This window comes from Calliopsis andreniformis, chromosome 12 (genome assembly GCF_051401765.1).
Source record: "Calliopsis andreniformis isolate RMS-2024a chromosome 12, iyCalAndr_principal, whole genome shotgun sequence".
Lineage (NCBI taxonomy): Eukaryota > Metazoa > Arthropoda > Insecta > Hymenoptera > Andrenidae > Calliopsis > Calliopsis andreniformis.
Genome location: NC_135073.1, coordinates 2,300,867 through 2,315,494, shown reverse-complemented (window position 1 = coordinate 2,315,494; position 14,628 = coordinate 2,300,867). Strand labels below are relative to the sequence as shown.

At 31.2% G+C, this 14,628-nt stretch overlaps 1 protein-coding gene across 1 annotated transcript; it reads right to left on the bottom strand.

The window, feature by feature from the left end:
• Window positions 1-301: 301 nt before the first annotated feature.
• LOC143185984 (uncharacterized) lies at window positions 302-12,646 on the bottom strand. Its single transcript, XM_076389336.1, has 7 exons — window positions 12,058-12,646; window positions 10,011-10,664; window positions 7,813-8,942; window positions 7,149-7,219; window positions 6,871-7,069; window positions 5,325-5,555; window positions 302-1,508 (listed from the first exon to the last, which is right to left on the bottom strand). Exons 1-7 carry the CDS (start codon window positions 12,644-12,646, stop codon window positions 483-485), a joined length of 3,900 nt encoding a protein of 1,299 aa, XP_076245451.1. The 3' UTR covers window positions 302-482.
• Window positions 12,647-14,628: the final 1,982 nt, after the last annotated feature.

Sequence of the window (14,628 nt, the reverse complement as noted above, 5' to 3'; positions counted from 1 at the left end):
CTGACTCTTGTGACAGGTTTCGCGCTGACAATGGTCCAATAAGCATTTGGTTAATATACCCAGTTTTAGATAAATTTTACCAATTTTTAAACGATTAGAATTAATTGTTGATTTTTTATTTATTTTTATGTTCAGAATCACATCTTTAATTTTTCGTCAGCTGTAACTAAACGCCCTCTAAATGTGAGTTAATTTTAAGTAATGTGATCAGATTGCAATGTTTTCCCTTTGTCGAATATTTTGACAGGGTTTCGGGATGCCTATTTGTCCTGAATTCAATTATCTGTGTATTTTGCCTCGATAGATTCCAAATTATGAAAGGTGTGATTTTTAAACTAAAACGAATGTTCATTTTTATTCGTTGTGTATACATAGAATGTTTTTGTTTGTACAAAGTTATTATTTGTACAGAAAAATTGTTTGTCGTACAACTCCAGTTACTTGTTCTAAACATTAAACTGAGAAATCTAATTGCCTTAATTTTAAATGACTTTCTTCAACTTTGGCATTTTCTTTGGACACCATTGTACATGAATATTCCAATGTTTTTCTTGGCACCGTTCATCACAATAGAAAACCATTTCACATCCCAGGCATTTAAATTTCGGTCCAACAATACCACAATTCGAGCATGCAAGGCTAAGCAAGCTGTTCGAAGTACGATTCACTTTGCCAAGATTCGGTGTTTCACAATTCCTAATTTCGCTCCCGGATGTGCCTTTTGGTAATTGCGTATGTTGTGGAGACGCTAATGACATTTTATAAGGTATTGTTGATGCAATGGATGTCATCGCCGAATGTGCAACACTATCGACAACCGAACTCGTTTGGATTAAGTTATCAGTCGCTTTAACAGCAGCTAACCGATCGAACAGAAAATTTTGCATTTTCTGATATTTGGTATTATCCTCATGACCCTCTTCAACAAAACAAGTATTCTGTACTTGGTTAGCCATGTCTCGATTAATAACTGTTTTGTCAGTGTCTGTTATATGAGCTCCTCCATCAATAACATTTGCTATATGAGTAGTACCTGCCTTATTGCATGTCAATGTGTCGCGTTGCCTGTTGAAAGAAGCTGCTGCGACAACAGCAGCAGCTGCCGCAGCAGCAACAACATCTGGAATCATTCTGTTCCTAGAAAATTGGCTGTTTGTCGAATATCCTGGCAAAGATGCTTGTGATGAAGATAGGACCGATGGCGGTAAGAATAGTGATGGTAAGCAAGTCGGTACACCAACATTATTGCCGACTATGTTTCCCTCTACACGATTAAAATCCAGATTTGAATGGTGTGTATTGGTTGCGGATGAAGAGGGATACTTCATCATAGGTTCTTGTATAAGTGGAAAATGTTTATCCGTATGTTGTACTGAACGTAGACTTTCCTGCATAGAGAAATGATATCCTGGTAAAGAACTTGGATGTAGTCGAGAGTGGTACGAGTAATTTCCAAAGGGATAAATCGCTGGGTGATAACTTAAAGCACTGCCGTTACAAGGATCAATCTGAAATCAAAGTATAACTGTGTTACAGATGAAATACAGAGTAGATCTATGAATAATTTAAAATTGAAGTTAGAACAAATCAGTAGAATACGTTCCAAATCAGACACATAGAAATCAGTAGAACAAGTCTCAAATCAGACACATCAAAGTCAAGGACAACTTTGTTCGGATATAGAATAAGTTCGAAGTTAGACATATTTCACGCAAGTTAGGTGTACACATTTTCATCATTCTTGATTTTCGTTTTATTTTAGCGTGTTGAATCACCCTTTAAAATTTTTTACACCTGTGGTCGAACACTCTGTATACCATATTAGCTTGAGAGAAGTGTTCAAACACTCGTAGTGATGTTTCAAATTAATCAAGCAGCAATAAGGTAATAATAGCTAAATGTAAGTAGAAACATACTTAAAGTCAAAATATAGGACGATTGTTGTATCACTACACAAAAATAAAAAAACATTTCCCGAAATAGCAAATATTATTGCAAGATCTAAGATAGTTCTTAAGGGATTATATCCACTTACAAACCCGCAGGCAATTTACAAGTTCGAAAATTCAACAAAAAAATGCTATCAGTGAAAATAGTGTCATGTTAAAAATAGATCAAATTTAGAAGTTCTTGACGATCTCTAACTTTTAATTTTGCATTTTGTTACAAAATGGTGACCATGTTTGGGGATTCTACTGACTTTGCTATGCCCGGCTTGAGTAATGTACGCTGGTAGCAGAATAAATTTCAAGTCAAGCACATTTCACGCAAATAGACATTTTTGTAACAATTGACCTGTTTAGATATTAGATTGATCAACCTCATAAAATAAAACGCAGATAAACGTGATGATATAATAAGTAGCACGTAGGTAATGTATTTTAAAATCAAGCTTGGAGAAAACAAATGAAATAATATAGCATAGTCAACTGTTTAAGAGATGATTAATTTTGTTTCTGAGATATTAAATTCACGATTAAGAACTTAAAATCGATAAACTGGCTTAGAAAATAAAGGGTGGACATTAGTGGGGAATTTTTAAGGGCTTATAGTATTCACTCAAAGAAGTAAAGAATGTTTAATCTAAATAGGTTTTGATAACCTAATCGCTTTGCTGTAAAATTAACTTTTATTATTTACGAACATTCGATATTGTATGAGAGTCTCTTCATAACAAATTGAATTTAAACAGAGGAATTGATTCGGAAGTTAGGTTCAAGGTTGTCAACACGATACCACTAATATCAATAAAAATTACTTCATTAATACTAACAAAGATTACTCCTTGATGAGTAATTTTCTAAAGAAGTAAGCTAGAAGTAATCTTCTAGCTTCTAAAGTTTCGGACTCTTCTTTTATCAATCTGTATTAGAAATAATTAAACGGTTATTTAGCATTACAGATTATTTAACAATCATAATGTTATTATTGTATAATAATAGATATAATTATGCAGTTCAGTTTTTTATTTTATAGAAAGATAATTATTAATCACGTGCTTCGACGTATAATAAAGTTATTAGACAACGCGACGTTTAAATAACTTTAACTAGTACGTACATTTTGCACTTTGCATATTCATCACTGTACTTTGAACGATACGTTATCTATTGTCATGTACGTCCTTTCATCAAATATATTTTCATTGAATAACGTATACAATATTGTGAACAATGACATTTGTTTTATTATTTTTTAATTTGTAAGTTTTAGTTTCCGCTTACGCTGAGATTTAATTTACGGCCGACAGCAAAAAAGGATAAAATTAGTGCAAGTAATAAGTTACTTATATAAATAAAAGTTACTCATACAGGGTGTCCTAGACCACCCATCCACCCCTATTAAAATGGTAGAGAGTGATTTTGATTGAAAACTAACAAAATTTTAGTGACTAATTCGAGTACACTCTATTGAATGGTGATAGTTGCAATTGCCGTTACTAACCGGAAGTAGAATTTTTGTTCTTTTTAATTGGACCTGGTATTTTTATTGCATATTCAGATTGTACGCAAAAAAATATAAAAGTTTTGTCTCAGACATTTTTCTCGAAAATGCGTGTATCAATCACGAAACGATTATTAAGGTACCGATTACACCAAATATTCGATTCACGTTTATTTATCAGATCTACCATATCTCATCATTATCTCGAGAAAATATGATAAAAAAAATAAAAGAAGCAATTCGATTGTTAAATGCCGATGAAATTCTTCGTGCTGTCGATTCTTTTCAAAACAGGATAAACCTCTGTATTATACAAAATGGTGGCCTACTTGAACACCAACGTTAAACAATTTTCCATTTAGACACGTTTTTTCAAGTTACGTGAGCCAATGTTAGATGCCTAATTATTTCCTGTTTATATCCAAAATTATCCTTGTTACTTTTTTGTTTATTTCCATAGCTTATTTCTGTTAAGGTGTTTATTAATTTATTTAAAAGAAGGTATTGTCCTTTACTGTTTGCCCTGTAATTTATGCAAATTCATTATTAAAAATTACATCTTTAAATTGAAAAATGTAAACTCATAGATTGAAGTTCATTTTCCGTCCAATGGAGGCATTTTCGATAAAAACGTCTGAGACAAAACTTTTATATTTTTTTTCGCGTATAATCTGAATATGCAATAAAAAATACCAGGTCTCCTAAAAAAAATGACTTTCGGTCTGAAAATCCTATTTTCGGTTAGTACTGAAAATTGCAACTATCACCATTCGATAGAGTGTACTCGGATTAGTTACTAAACTTTTTTAGTATTTAATAAAAATCACTCTACCATTTTAATGTACCATACCATTTTAATAGGGGTGTAAGTAATAATTAAGTTACTTATACATACATAATAAAAAGCTACACAGTTTAAAAATAAGTTGAAATTTAGCTTATTTAAAAAACTATTTTTATCATTGTCAATCATCATATGCCAATTATACGTATAATCAATTAGTTTTATTCTGGTTACGTAGCTAAGCAAAAATGCACATTAGTAAAGATATGTACGTTTTGTCCCTGAGTATATATAATTAAATATAAATATACAGGGTATGACAAGTATACGTCGATATATTCTAAGGTGTGGTAGTGGAGCTTGAATGGAACACAAAATATCCTATAACATAGTGTCTAATCTCCATTTTGCAATAATAATGCCTTAAAGTTAATAGATTTATATGTTTCATTAACAATCCGAGGATTCTGTAATTTTGCAGATGCATTGAGGAGCAGAAAATAGAGCAAAAAAGTTTCAATACATTTTGTTATATCTCTTACCGGTTTAACTTTTATAAAGGTTTGAAAACCTAAAATCCATTTTCCATAAACATGTCGAATTTTCAACGCTTTATAAAAATTAAACCGTAAGAGAGACAACAAAATGTATTAAGACTTTTTTGCTTTATTTTTGCTCCTCAATGCATCTGTAAACTTATAGAAACTCCTGATGATTAGTTTAGATTATAGCTATATTAATTTTAAGGCATTATTATTTCAAAATGGAGGCGATCGGACACTGGCATAGGATGTTTTGTGTTCCATTCGAGCTCCCCTACTGCTTCTTAGAATATTTCAACGTATACTTGTTACACCCTGTATATATATGTATATCAATAATATGTTTTACGATTTAATTTGTAGTTGTGTTGTCAGAACCAAATGAGTTGATGCTGATGATCAGTACGTTATAGTCTCTTTGTCGACTGGTTTAAATAAAACGGCTATTTCATATCAAATTCTAATTATCAACTTTTTCCGATTATGTAATACAAGTCGGTTCAACTCATCAACGCACTAAATAAATAAAGCATACTATATTAAATATTACTTACTGCATAGTTGTTGGGATAAAATTGACTCATAGGAAGGGGTGAACAAAGACTAGAACGCAGTGGCGGAACTGTTGGAACAGCTTGCGAGAAACTCGCAGACTCAGGAACATGTAGCAAATGTTGTTGTCGTTGTTGATTATAATATTGCCATCTATCTGTGTTACATTTGACTGTTGTATTTGCTGTATTACTCGTTGTGTTAGATATCTTCTGCATTTCAGGTCCAGAAATCTATTGCAATATACATATGTAATTTAGGTACTATATGTAATACGTATTTACAAAACATAAAAAGAGTAACTATCTTAATATTCGTAAATAAAAATAAACTGCAATCAGTACGATTTTGACACTGTAAGTACTAATACACCTGATATTTTAAAACAGCCAAAAGAAGGTATTAAATGTGAACGAAGAAAAGTTAATTTAATAAAAAATGTAGTAAAAAAACTTTCTAATAAAAGCAAGTAAGTACTACCAATGTTAAGAGTAATGTTTTACTCCAGCACTTTTAAATCTATTAATATAATAATAAATTTATGCAAATGATTGGAATATTTGTTTAAATTATAATGTATGCTTATATTATTCACATAAATATTAGTTTTTATCAAACTTAATTATTTATTATACACGATTGAAACATAAACAATTGTTTTTTAACTGTATTAAATGCCTATGTAAATATACAGTAACGTTTTAATAAAATTATATGTAATTTCCTAATCATAAAGATACTCGAATATTTCTCACATGTAATGTAAACATTAAAACAGCTATTTTTAAGTAAATAATAATAATATTATATTTGAAGTATAACATCTGCTATAAACGAGCATGTATGTTTTCGATTCAACTTTTTCGGACAACTTTTACACTCTTAATATTTCTTTTGTTGTCTTTTGTAATTAGAATTATTTTGAATAACTAACAATATAACTAATAATATAACATATGTATATTCACCACTTAAAAATTATTATTTTAATGTTACGTGCTTAATTTGAATGTCTAAATATTTTTTGTGATGCACGAACTAACCATTATAGGATGCTAGAAATTTTCTGACACCTGTTGTCGTATTCCACATTTCAAAATAAATTGAAAATTAAACATGACAAAATTGTATTTAAGGTTTCATTTTACAGTAATTAATTGTTGAGAAAACACTCAAAATGTTTCTTAATTGGGACTTATTTTGCTGACTTCGCTGTGTCTGAACTAGCTAGTACATGTCGGCAGTAGTGTAAGTCCTAAGTCAAACACATTTTATCTGAATTTTAGGTGTTTTCTCAGTAATCAATAACTCTAAATTGAAACCTCTAAATACATTTTCGTCATTTTTTATTCCCATTTTATTTTAGCGTATAGAATCACCCTTTAAAATTTCTGACATCTGTTGTTGAACACCTTGTGTAACAAAATATTACGATTACAAAATAATTATTTATTTTTCTATCATCTATCATTTTTTCTTGGTCAAACCTTTGTTATGATTTCAATATTACTATGGGGCAATTAATTTTGTTTAAAAGGTTCGTCTTACATGTGTAGCAGTTTCTGTTGACGCAGAAGAATCGTTTCCCTTTGTCTGTAATTTAGACTTCATTTTTGAAGTTTGCTTCTTTGACATACGAGCAACCCAGTTGCCAAGAGTAGGAAATTGTTCGGCTATTGAATAGTTGTTATCACTTCTATGTACGGAATCATTAGAGATCTTATCGCTTTTGTACTCTTGTGGTGATCTGTTATTTATACATACATGTATAAATCTAATATAGAAAGTTTAATAAAAAGTTATAATGCATATTTTGTTGAACTTACGAAAGCTGTTTTTCTCTTGAAGCACTTTCTATGGAATCAAATTGAGTCAATTGGTTTGAAGTTGATGTCACCTAAATTAAATTTATATTTGAACATTGTATGACATTTTAGGTGCAAACATTTTGTGGTTGGTAAAGAAGGTCAATGAAGTATTTTGGAATAGAAAATAATAGGTTGAAAGTGCATAATTATGTATTTCTAAAGGTATCTAAATATTGTAAAAATGTAAATCGTAACACCTTGCAGTTAGGCAAATCCTTCGGCATTCATACAGATTCAGTCATTTTTTCTTATATATTTACGTAGATTGTAATTTTAAGAATATGTTAAAACAAGCCCCGTGAAAGAGAATTCAAAGAATTAGCGAAGTTATAGCGCTTCGCGCGAATTTAGGCAGGTAGTCTGAAAACTTGTCTAGAAAATTTCAACACGTTTTTTTCAAAACTACATTTTTTAAGTTCGTGAATCTTAACTCTATCCCAACATACTTATTTTGATACATCTACTAGTTTTCAAAATTGAAGATAATAGTTGATTATTTTCAAACTTCAACACATCTTATACTCAAAACATTACATTTCGATTTGTAAAAGAATAAAATAACATTACTTAATATTCTATAACAATTCAAACTATTTTTTTTTATTTAAATTAACGTACAAACCCTTTGTACATTTCGATTGTTGTCGTCGATTTTTGTAAACGAAATATCCTTTTGACAAGATCCGTAAAAGTTCGATTGTAAAACATGTTTTTTCGGCGAAAGAAGTTTTTTGGGTGTTGATTCGAATATCTCGTCATCTTGAATGTCTGGTACTGATTCTAAATCGTTGGTCACGGAGCTTATGATTGGTACAGACTCAGAATATTCAAAGCATCTAGTATTCTCCGTTTCCTGATTTGTAATAAGACTCGAAGGCAATTCTTCCACAGGCTCATTTTTCTCCTTTTTTCCCTCGTGTACAGTTTCATTATTCTCAAAGAAACGAATTATTTTTTTTTGACTATTTAAGAATTTCTCATTGAAATTCAAATTAAAATTCTCCAAACCATCGTTTACATCACTCTTTTGCGTCTTATAAATAGTACTCATAAACTCTTTTGAAGAAGAAGCTGAAAAATCCATTGAGTTATACTGAAATGAATCTGTGGAATTTGGTTTCACAATATCTTCATCTATTGGCCACATTTCTTGTTCAGACACCTGGTGGTCCTTGTCGATCGAGCTCTGATTTGACGAAACCATGAGGCATATTCGTGACAAGGTTGGAGGACTATCCCTAATCTCCTCTGACACATGCTCATGAGTCTCTAGAGATCGTGGCGATAACTTTGGAGGTTCAGGGGATAAAACGGGAGAGTTGTTCTTGAGGGAGCAGATGCTTGATTCCTCATCATTTAAGTCGATTACTTCATCAGAAATAGAAAGATTTGCTGATAATTTGTTGTGCAACTTGGACAAATTTTCAATTTGCTTTTCATAGCGGTTCATCATCTGTCTGAGCCTAGTGTTCTGTTGAGAAATAGAGTTATTCGCCATTTGTTGAGCTAAATCCACAGCTTTGCCTCGCAGCTCACGAAGCTTTTGTTTTAGTCTATTTCGTCGATACTTCAGCTTGTAACTGTCAGTTTTTAAAGACGCTAGAACTGTATCTTTTGTAACGCAGAATGTGTCGTTCCAGCTGCTGTAATTTGGATTAGCTTGTGGTTTGGATGTTGTGTCAGTAACGATTCTATAATTTAATTCATGTCCTGTTTCTGTAGTGACCCAGGAGTCACTGCACTTTTCGGCCTCTGATACTACGAACAATATAATTCAGATTAATTCATTTGTTTAGCTCATGAATAGAGCTAACAGCAAAGCCAAGATTATATCGACGTCCATTACGAAAAGTAGCATGTCTCATTTATCTTACGAAAAGTAGCATATTTCAACTATCCAAGAAAAAGAATACATTTTATGTGATGGTACGAATAGTTGTATATTTCAGTTTTGCCACGAGAAATAATCTATTTCATTGTTTTGCCATGAAGATCACATTTGAAGATTTACACCGAAAATTAATCAATTTTACCCTTTCGCTAAGAAAATGATGACATTTGGATATTTCCGGAAAAACCAACACGTTATGTCAGTGATGTATAAATAATAATACGGAAAAAATGGTTTATAGAATACTAACTAGATGTATAGATAGATGTAGTACGACCAGGTTAAAATTAAATTATGAGTACATCAGATTTCATTGCCAACTATTAAAATGTGATTTTTTTTATTATTATTAACGAAACATACTACTGTACATGATAGATCATTCAAATGTGTAACTTTTCATAGTAAATCTTCCAACTGTGTCTGTTGAATGTGTTTTCACAGTAAACTTTTTCCAAACCTTTTTATTATTATAAGCGAAACATGCTACTTTTCGTTGAAACATATTATACAACTGTTACTATTTACTATCTAGTCATATTAACCATAATAAACATAAAATATTATAAAGTATGTAGAATATATTAGCAGAATGTATTAACATTCGCAGATTGTACCTTAAGCAAATAATATTGCTTTTGAAGGTGTAGCGTGCTCTCGAGTGCTTTTTGCTCTTGTTTATAAAAAATTGCTCCAAGGAGTACTGATCGTGACTTGTGCAGATTTGGTTTAGATTCAGACCCCTGTAATCGTATTTGAATTGTGCTAAAAAAGATGTTAAAGCAAATAATTAAAGAAAACGTGCTCACATAAAACAATTAAAGAAGTGCAAATGCTTTGAAAAAAATTAAAGGTGAACCACAATTGTTTGTTATTATTATTGTAAACAAAAAAGTAAAAATTGTTATACTATTTATCAGTATCATTACCTGAGCGAACAATTTTCTTTAATCTCAAAGGAGGTACCAATTTGCCACTGCTTTCTTTACTACTTGTCGACACAACTCTAAGGCAGTTATTAGTGCACGAATTCTGTATTTCTCCAGTTTCATTCGATATACAAAAATTGTTCAAAAAGTCTTTAATCGAACTCTCAGTCTTTTCATCTTTGCTTTGACTAGAATCCGCTTCCTGTGACCTCTTCTTCTTTTTATTTTCCTTAACATTATCTTTTCTGTATTTCGTATCATCGTTGATCTTTTTTTTCACTTCGCTAAGACTTTCTATGCTAGAAATTTGAGGAACAATGTAGTTCAATGGTGTTGTAGAATTTTTCGAAGCTATTTGTTCTTCAGATAGATTGTTTTTTTCTTTGTTGACTTCATCGCTTGACAGCATTTCAGTCGATTTGCTTAACTCCATTTCGACTGTGTCTAAATTTGAAGGTTTACATGAAGTCAGTAGCGATAGACAATCCTTGCGAAAAGATCTTGTGGGCACAAGAGGTGCTGGACGAATTGGCAAAGATCGGTTTGGTTGAACAGGAATTAAACAAGGTCCACGGTCTCGTAAGGCTGTTGCTAAACTACCACTTCCAGTGCAGTTTAATTTGCTTGAACTATCTGCTATCATAATTTGAGGTTCTAAAATAGAAAATTACTAAAATTTGAATTTGATTAACAACGATTGGTGACTGACAAAAAAACTGAAGTTTGAGAAGTGATTAGTTAATAATTATGAACGATCATAAATGTAAATATAATGTTTAAATGTTTGAGATTGACAGTTAAAAATTATTGATTGAATAGAAGTTAATAGTAATAATAAATGATAGTAGCAATTTAGATACATAGCACTTTTACGTAAGTGAAATTTTGAACGAAACCTATAATAAACTGGCTCGTTTTAAGGGGAGACATTTGCATATCGATTTTGATGGGGAAAATGTAGCTTACGTGTCTTCTTTAGAATTGTAACTTTAATCGCTTCACGAAGGATGCATCTTTTTTAAACAAATGTCCTATAATTTCTACATTTCATAAATAGCTATTAAGTTAGAAAAACAAAGTAAAAGAAGGGAAAATAATAAAACAATCGTATTAAATTCTACTAAAATTCAAACTTAAAAAGTAAAATATCTTTATTCGAGAAATAACTAAATAAATACACTACGAAAAAAATTATTTCGTTTGTTATGATTACTGTTATGTTTGAGGTAATAGGGATAAATTTAATTTTTTTTCTTCTAAAGTAAATTATTAGGGGTGGGTTGAAACCTAATTTTTAAATTCTCGAAACTCGAATACGAAACTTTGTTCAACGAGACTTTTGAAGCTTTTTAAATTCGAAATTCTTGAAAGTATTGTGTTTTAAGAATTGAAATCTCAACAGGAGTTTTGCATAAGTCTTTATTGGTTGTAATTAAATAAAACTACAACGAACTTAAATAAAACAAACACAAAAATGTCTAGTCCAGATCTTTGTTTAACAATGCTAACATCCGAACCGAAGGGGGAGTTCTAGCGCCAGACGGCACCTAAAACCGAATATTAGCTATATCTTTAAAAAATGAAACGCGATTATGCTGTTAAATTGCAAAAACGGTAGATGAGAATCTCTTCTTTCTTTTTCCAAATTGGTTGCTTTGTCGTATTTCATTTTTTAAAGATATAGTTAAATTCCGATATTAGGTGTCATTCGGCTCTAGGAGATCTCCCCTTATTGAAAAATTAAAAAAACCGTCCATGGTGGCGAAATAAGATATTTTTCTGGTAATTTCTTTAAATATGAATGCTTTTTTCTTACCTGGATTTCGAGAATTTCGAATCACGAAAAAAGTGCAAAATTTCGAATTTTCAAAACTCGAAACTTTCTTGAGTTTCGAGGTTTCGACGTTTCGAACAACCCATCCCTATAAATTATATATTACTTATCACAATTACTTATTTTCTAATAATCGTATTGCTAAAACTATTAGCCAACAAAAGTACTTAAATTTAAAACACAGTTACAATTATAATTCAACTAGGTATGTACCTAACGTCATATCTTTGGAGCAATTGTCATTTCCATCCTTTTTGTCATTGACTCTGACCAGCGTATTAACATCACAGTACCGTTTCAAAATATTCTGCTTCCAGGTATTCTTTTCATCGGTAGTCAAATCGACGAAAATGGGATTTTTCTCTCGATTCGTATTACAAGTCTCGTTTTCTACTACAGAGTATTCGGAACTGTCTTTGACTAATCCATCAAACTTCTTCAACCCTCTTTCATTTTCCACAGAAGTCTTTTCCAGATTTCTTTGAACTTCGCTAGAACTACTGATTAAACAAATATCCTGTTCCTCTTCGGAATTCATCCCATTCTCCTCGCAATTAAATTCGCAGGCAGCTTTCGTCTCCTTTTCTTCGGCTTGCAGCGTGTTTGTCGATCCTTCAAGCAAAGATAGGGAAGTGGATCCCGAAGATTTTTCGGTTCTCCTGGAAACTCTATCGTTGCGAGATATCATTACCTTCGGCCAGTAGGACTGGATAAACAGTTTTCGCGATGAATTGTACTTTTTTGATTTTCCTCTGTTTCTTTTCGACGACTCATTTAAATAACAATTGTCACGTTCTTTCATATCTTGTCTTTAATGTTTGTGACTTTGGAGAATAATTTGAGTATTCTAGAACAATGAATTCTGTTCTTAATACTAATAAATTTCGAAACACTTCACGTTGTTAAATCCTCTCATTTTATAAACACGTGGTTTCTAACTTTGTCACTACTAAAGCTGATAGTAAAATATCACTGTTTTCACTCACAAAAAGGTAAATTATTAATTATAGTGTAAAATAGGCAGGAGAATCTTTTACGATCTAACAATTACAGTAATTCAAGAATTTGATGCAAATTTTTACGAGATTTTTCTCAAAGTTTTCTCGAAAAATTTAGTATATAATTGAATACAAATTCAGAAGGATATAGTGCACTTCATCAGAATAATGTGTTGTATGTCAATTAGAAATGACAGTAGGAAATGGAGGACTGCATAATTAGAAATAAATAAAACACTAGGATACACTGTGCAAAAATAATGTTGTTTAAACCTTAGATCATAAAATTGAACCGTTCTAACCGAGAACATGTCTTAAAGTGGACCGAGACGCTATCGCACGAAAAGTGAGACCAGATAGCAAGCAATATCGTATGTATACTTACGTTCCCTCTTCGAGGAAAGTTCTTATTAGGGAAACCCTTCGCAATTGGCCGACGAGGACGCAATCATTTGGCGCAACTCAGAAATACAATGTTCGTCGAAAAGACGAGTTGAGAAAGAAAAAGTAAAGTTTTTCATTTTTAACGTTTATTGATTCATTGGACTCGCTTCATTATTGAAACTTTCATTGTGCGAAGGAAAATATTTTAAAATAAGAGAATTATAGAAAAGTTTTGCAATAAATTTCAATGTGAATTAGCAAATAATTTACGCGTATTTGAGCACGTAAAGAAGATATATGATGAGGTCATCTAAATTGCTAATACTGTATATTACATCTTCTTTGCTAAAAAAAATGAAACTATATTTTATTAATTATTATTGTTATGTTTAAGATTGTAGTTCTTACTCTACTATGCTAATTTCTACATAAGTATCTATTTATTTAAAAGTAATATTACAATACATGAGTTGAGCTAAATTTAACTCCAGCGTGCAAAATTCACATATAGTATCGATCGACTTTTTTATTCTTCTCTTCGAATACGTTGTTCGATGCTTAAATACAAATGTTTTCTCTAACAAAATGAGTAACATTTGAAGTCATATAATATTTAAAAACAATTGTCATGTAACAGATATTTTTCCTCGAAAGCTTGAGGTTTTGAAATTATAGATGCAAAATTTATATCTAATATTGTATAAAATATTAATTACAATATATGGTTTACTCCGTATAATTTTTATTGTTATTTTATCTTTTTAACGAGTAATTTTCTTTTAAAGGCTAAAATATTTTTTACATGTATCTATATTATACATCTTGCTTGCAATATGAACACATACAAGACAAGTAACGTGCAGTCACATGTGCATTTTCCCACCTAAGAAAAGTTGACGTCGCAGGGAAACTCGGCGACGATACACATACATGAACAAAAGGGGTGAATCACCCTATTGACGATCTGGTCAATTTCTCGTCGCTCCAAGAGTAAAATGTTTTCAGTATCTTTATTTTTACTTCGGTAATATATCTTTCTTTAATATGCTGGAAATAAAGCTCAAATATTAAGACATGTTTAAAGTACTTCAACATAATTATTTTATAGAGGGTGGGTGGAAAATCGTAGTATAGCTGGTCAGGGGGTAATTCTACGTAAAAAAAATAAGGAAAAAATGTGGTATACTATTTTTTCATTCGAGGCTTCGTTTTTAAGAAAATCAAATTTGAAATTTGCTTAACTACGCAATGCAACTTACTTATCGTGTATTCTATTACCGGTTGTCTTTGTCCGTGCTAATGTTTATAAACATTGATAATGATAGGATACTGTAGGAAATACCCAGATACTTCGATGCCTGACAGAAATTATAGTTGATCAGACTGCGTAACAGTCCGTTAT

Coding starts and splice junctions, on each gene's coding strand:
- LOC143185984 (XM_076389336.1), bottom strand. CDS start 12,646: ATGAAAGAACGTGACAATTGTTATTTAAATGAGTCGTCGAAAAGAAAC. Junction 8,943..10,010: donor AAAGAAAATTGTTCGCTCAG/GTAATGATACTG, acceptor TCGTAGTATCAG/AGGCCGAAAAGTGCAGTGAC. Junction 7,220..7,812: donor ACAATCGAAATGTACAAAGG/GTTTGTACGTTA, acceptor AATTTAATTTAG/GTGACATCAACTTCAAACCA.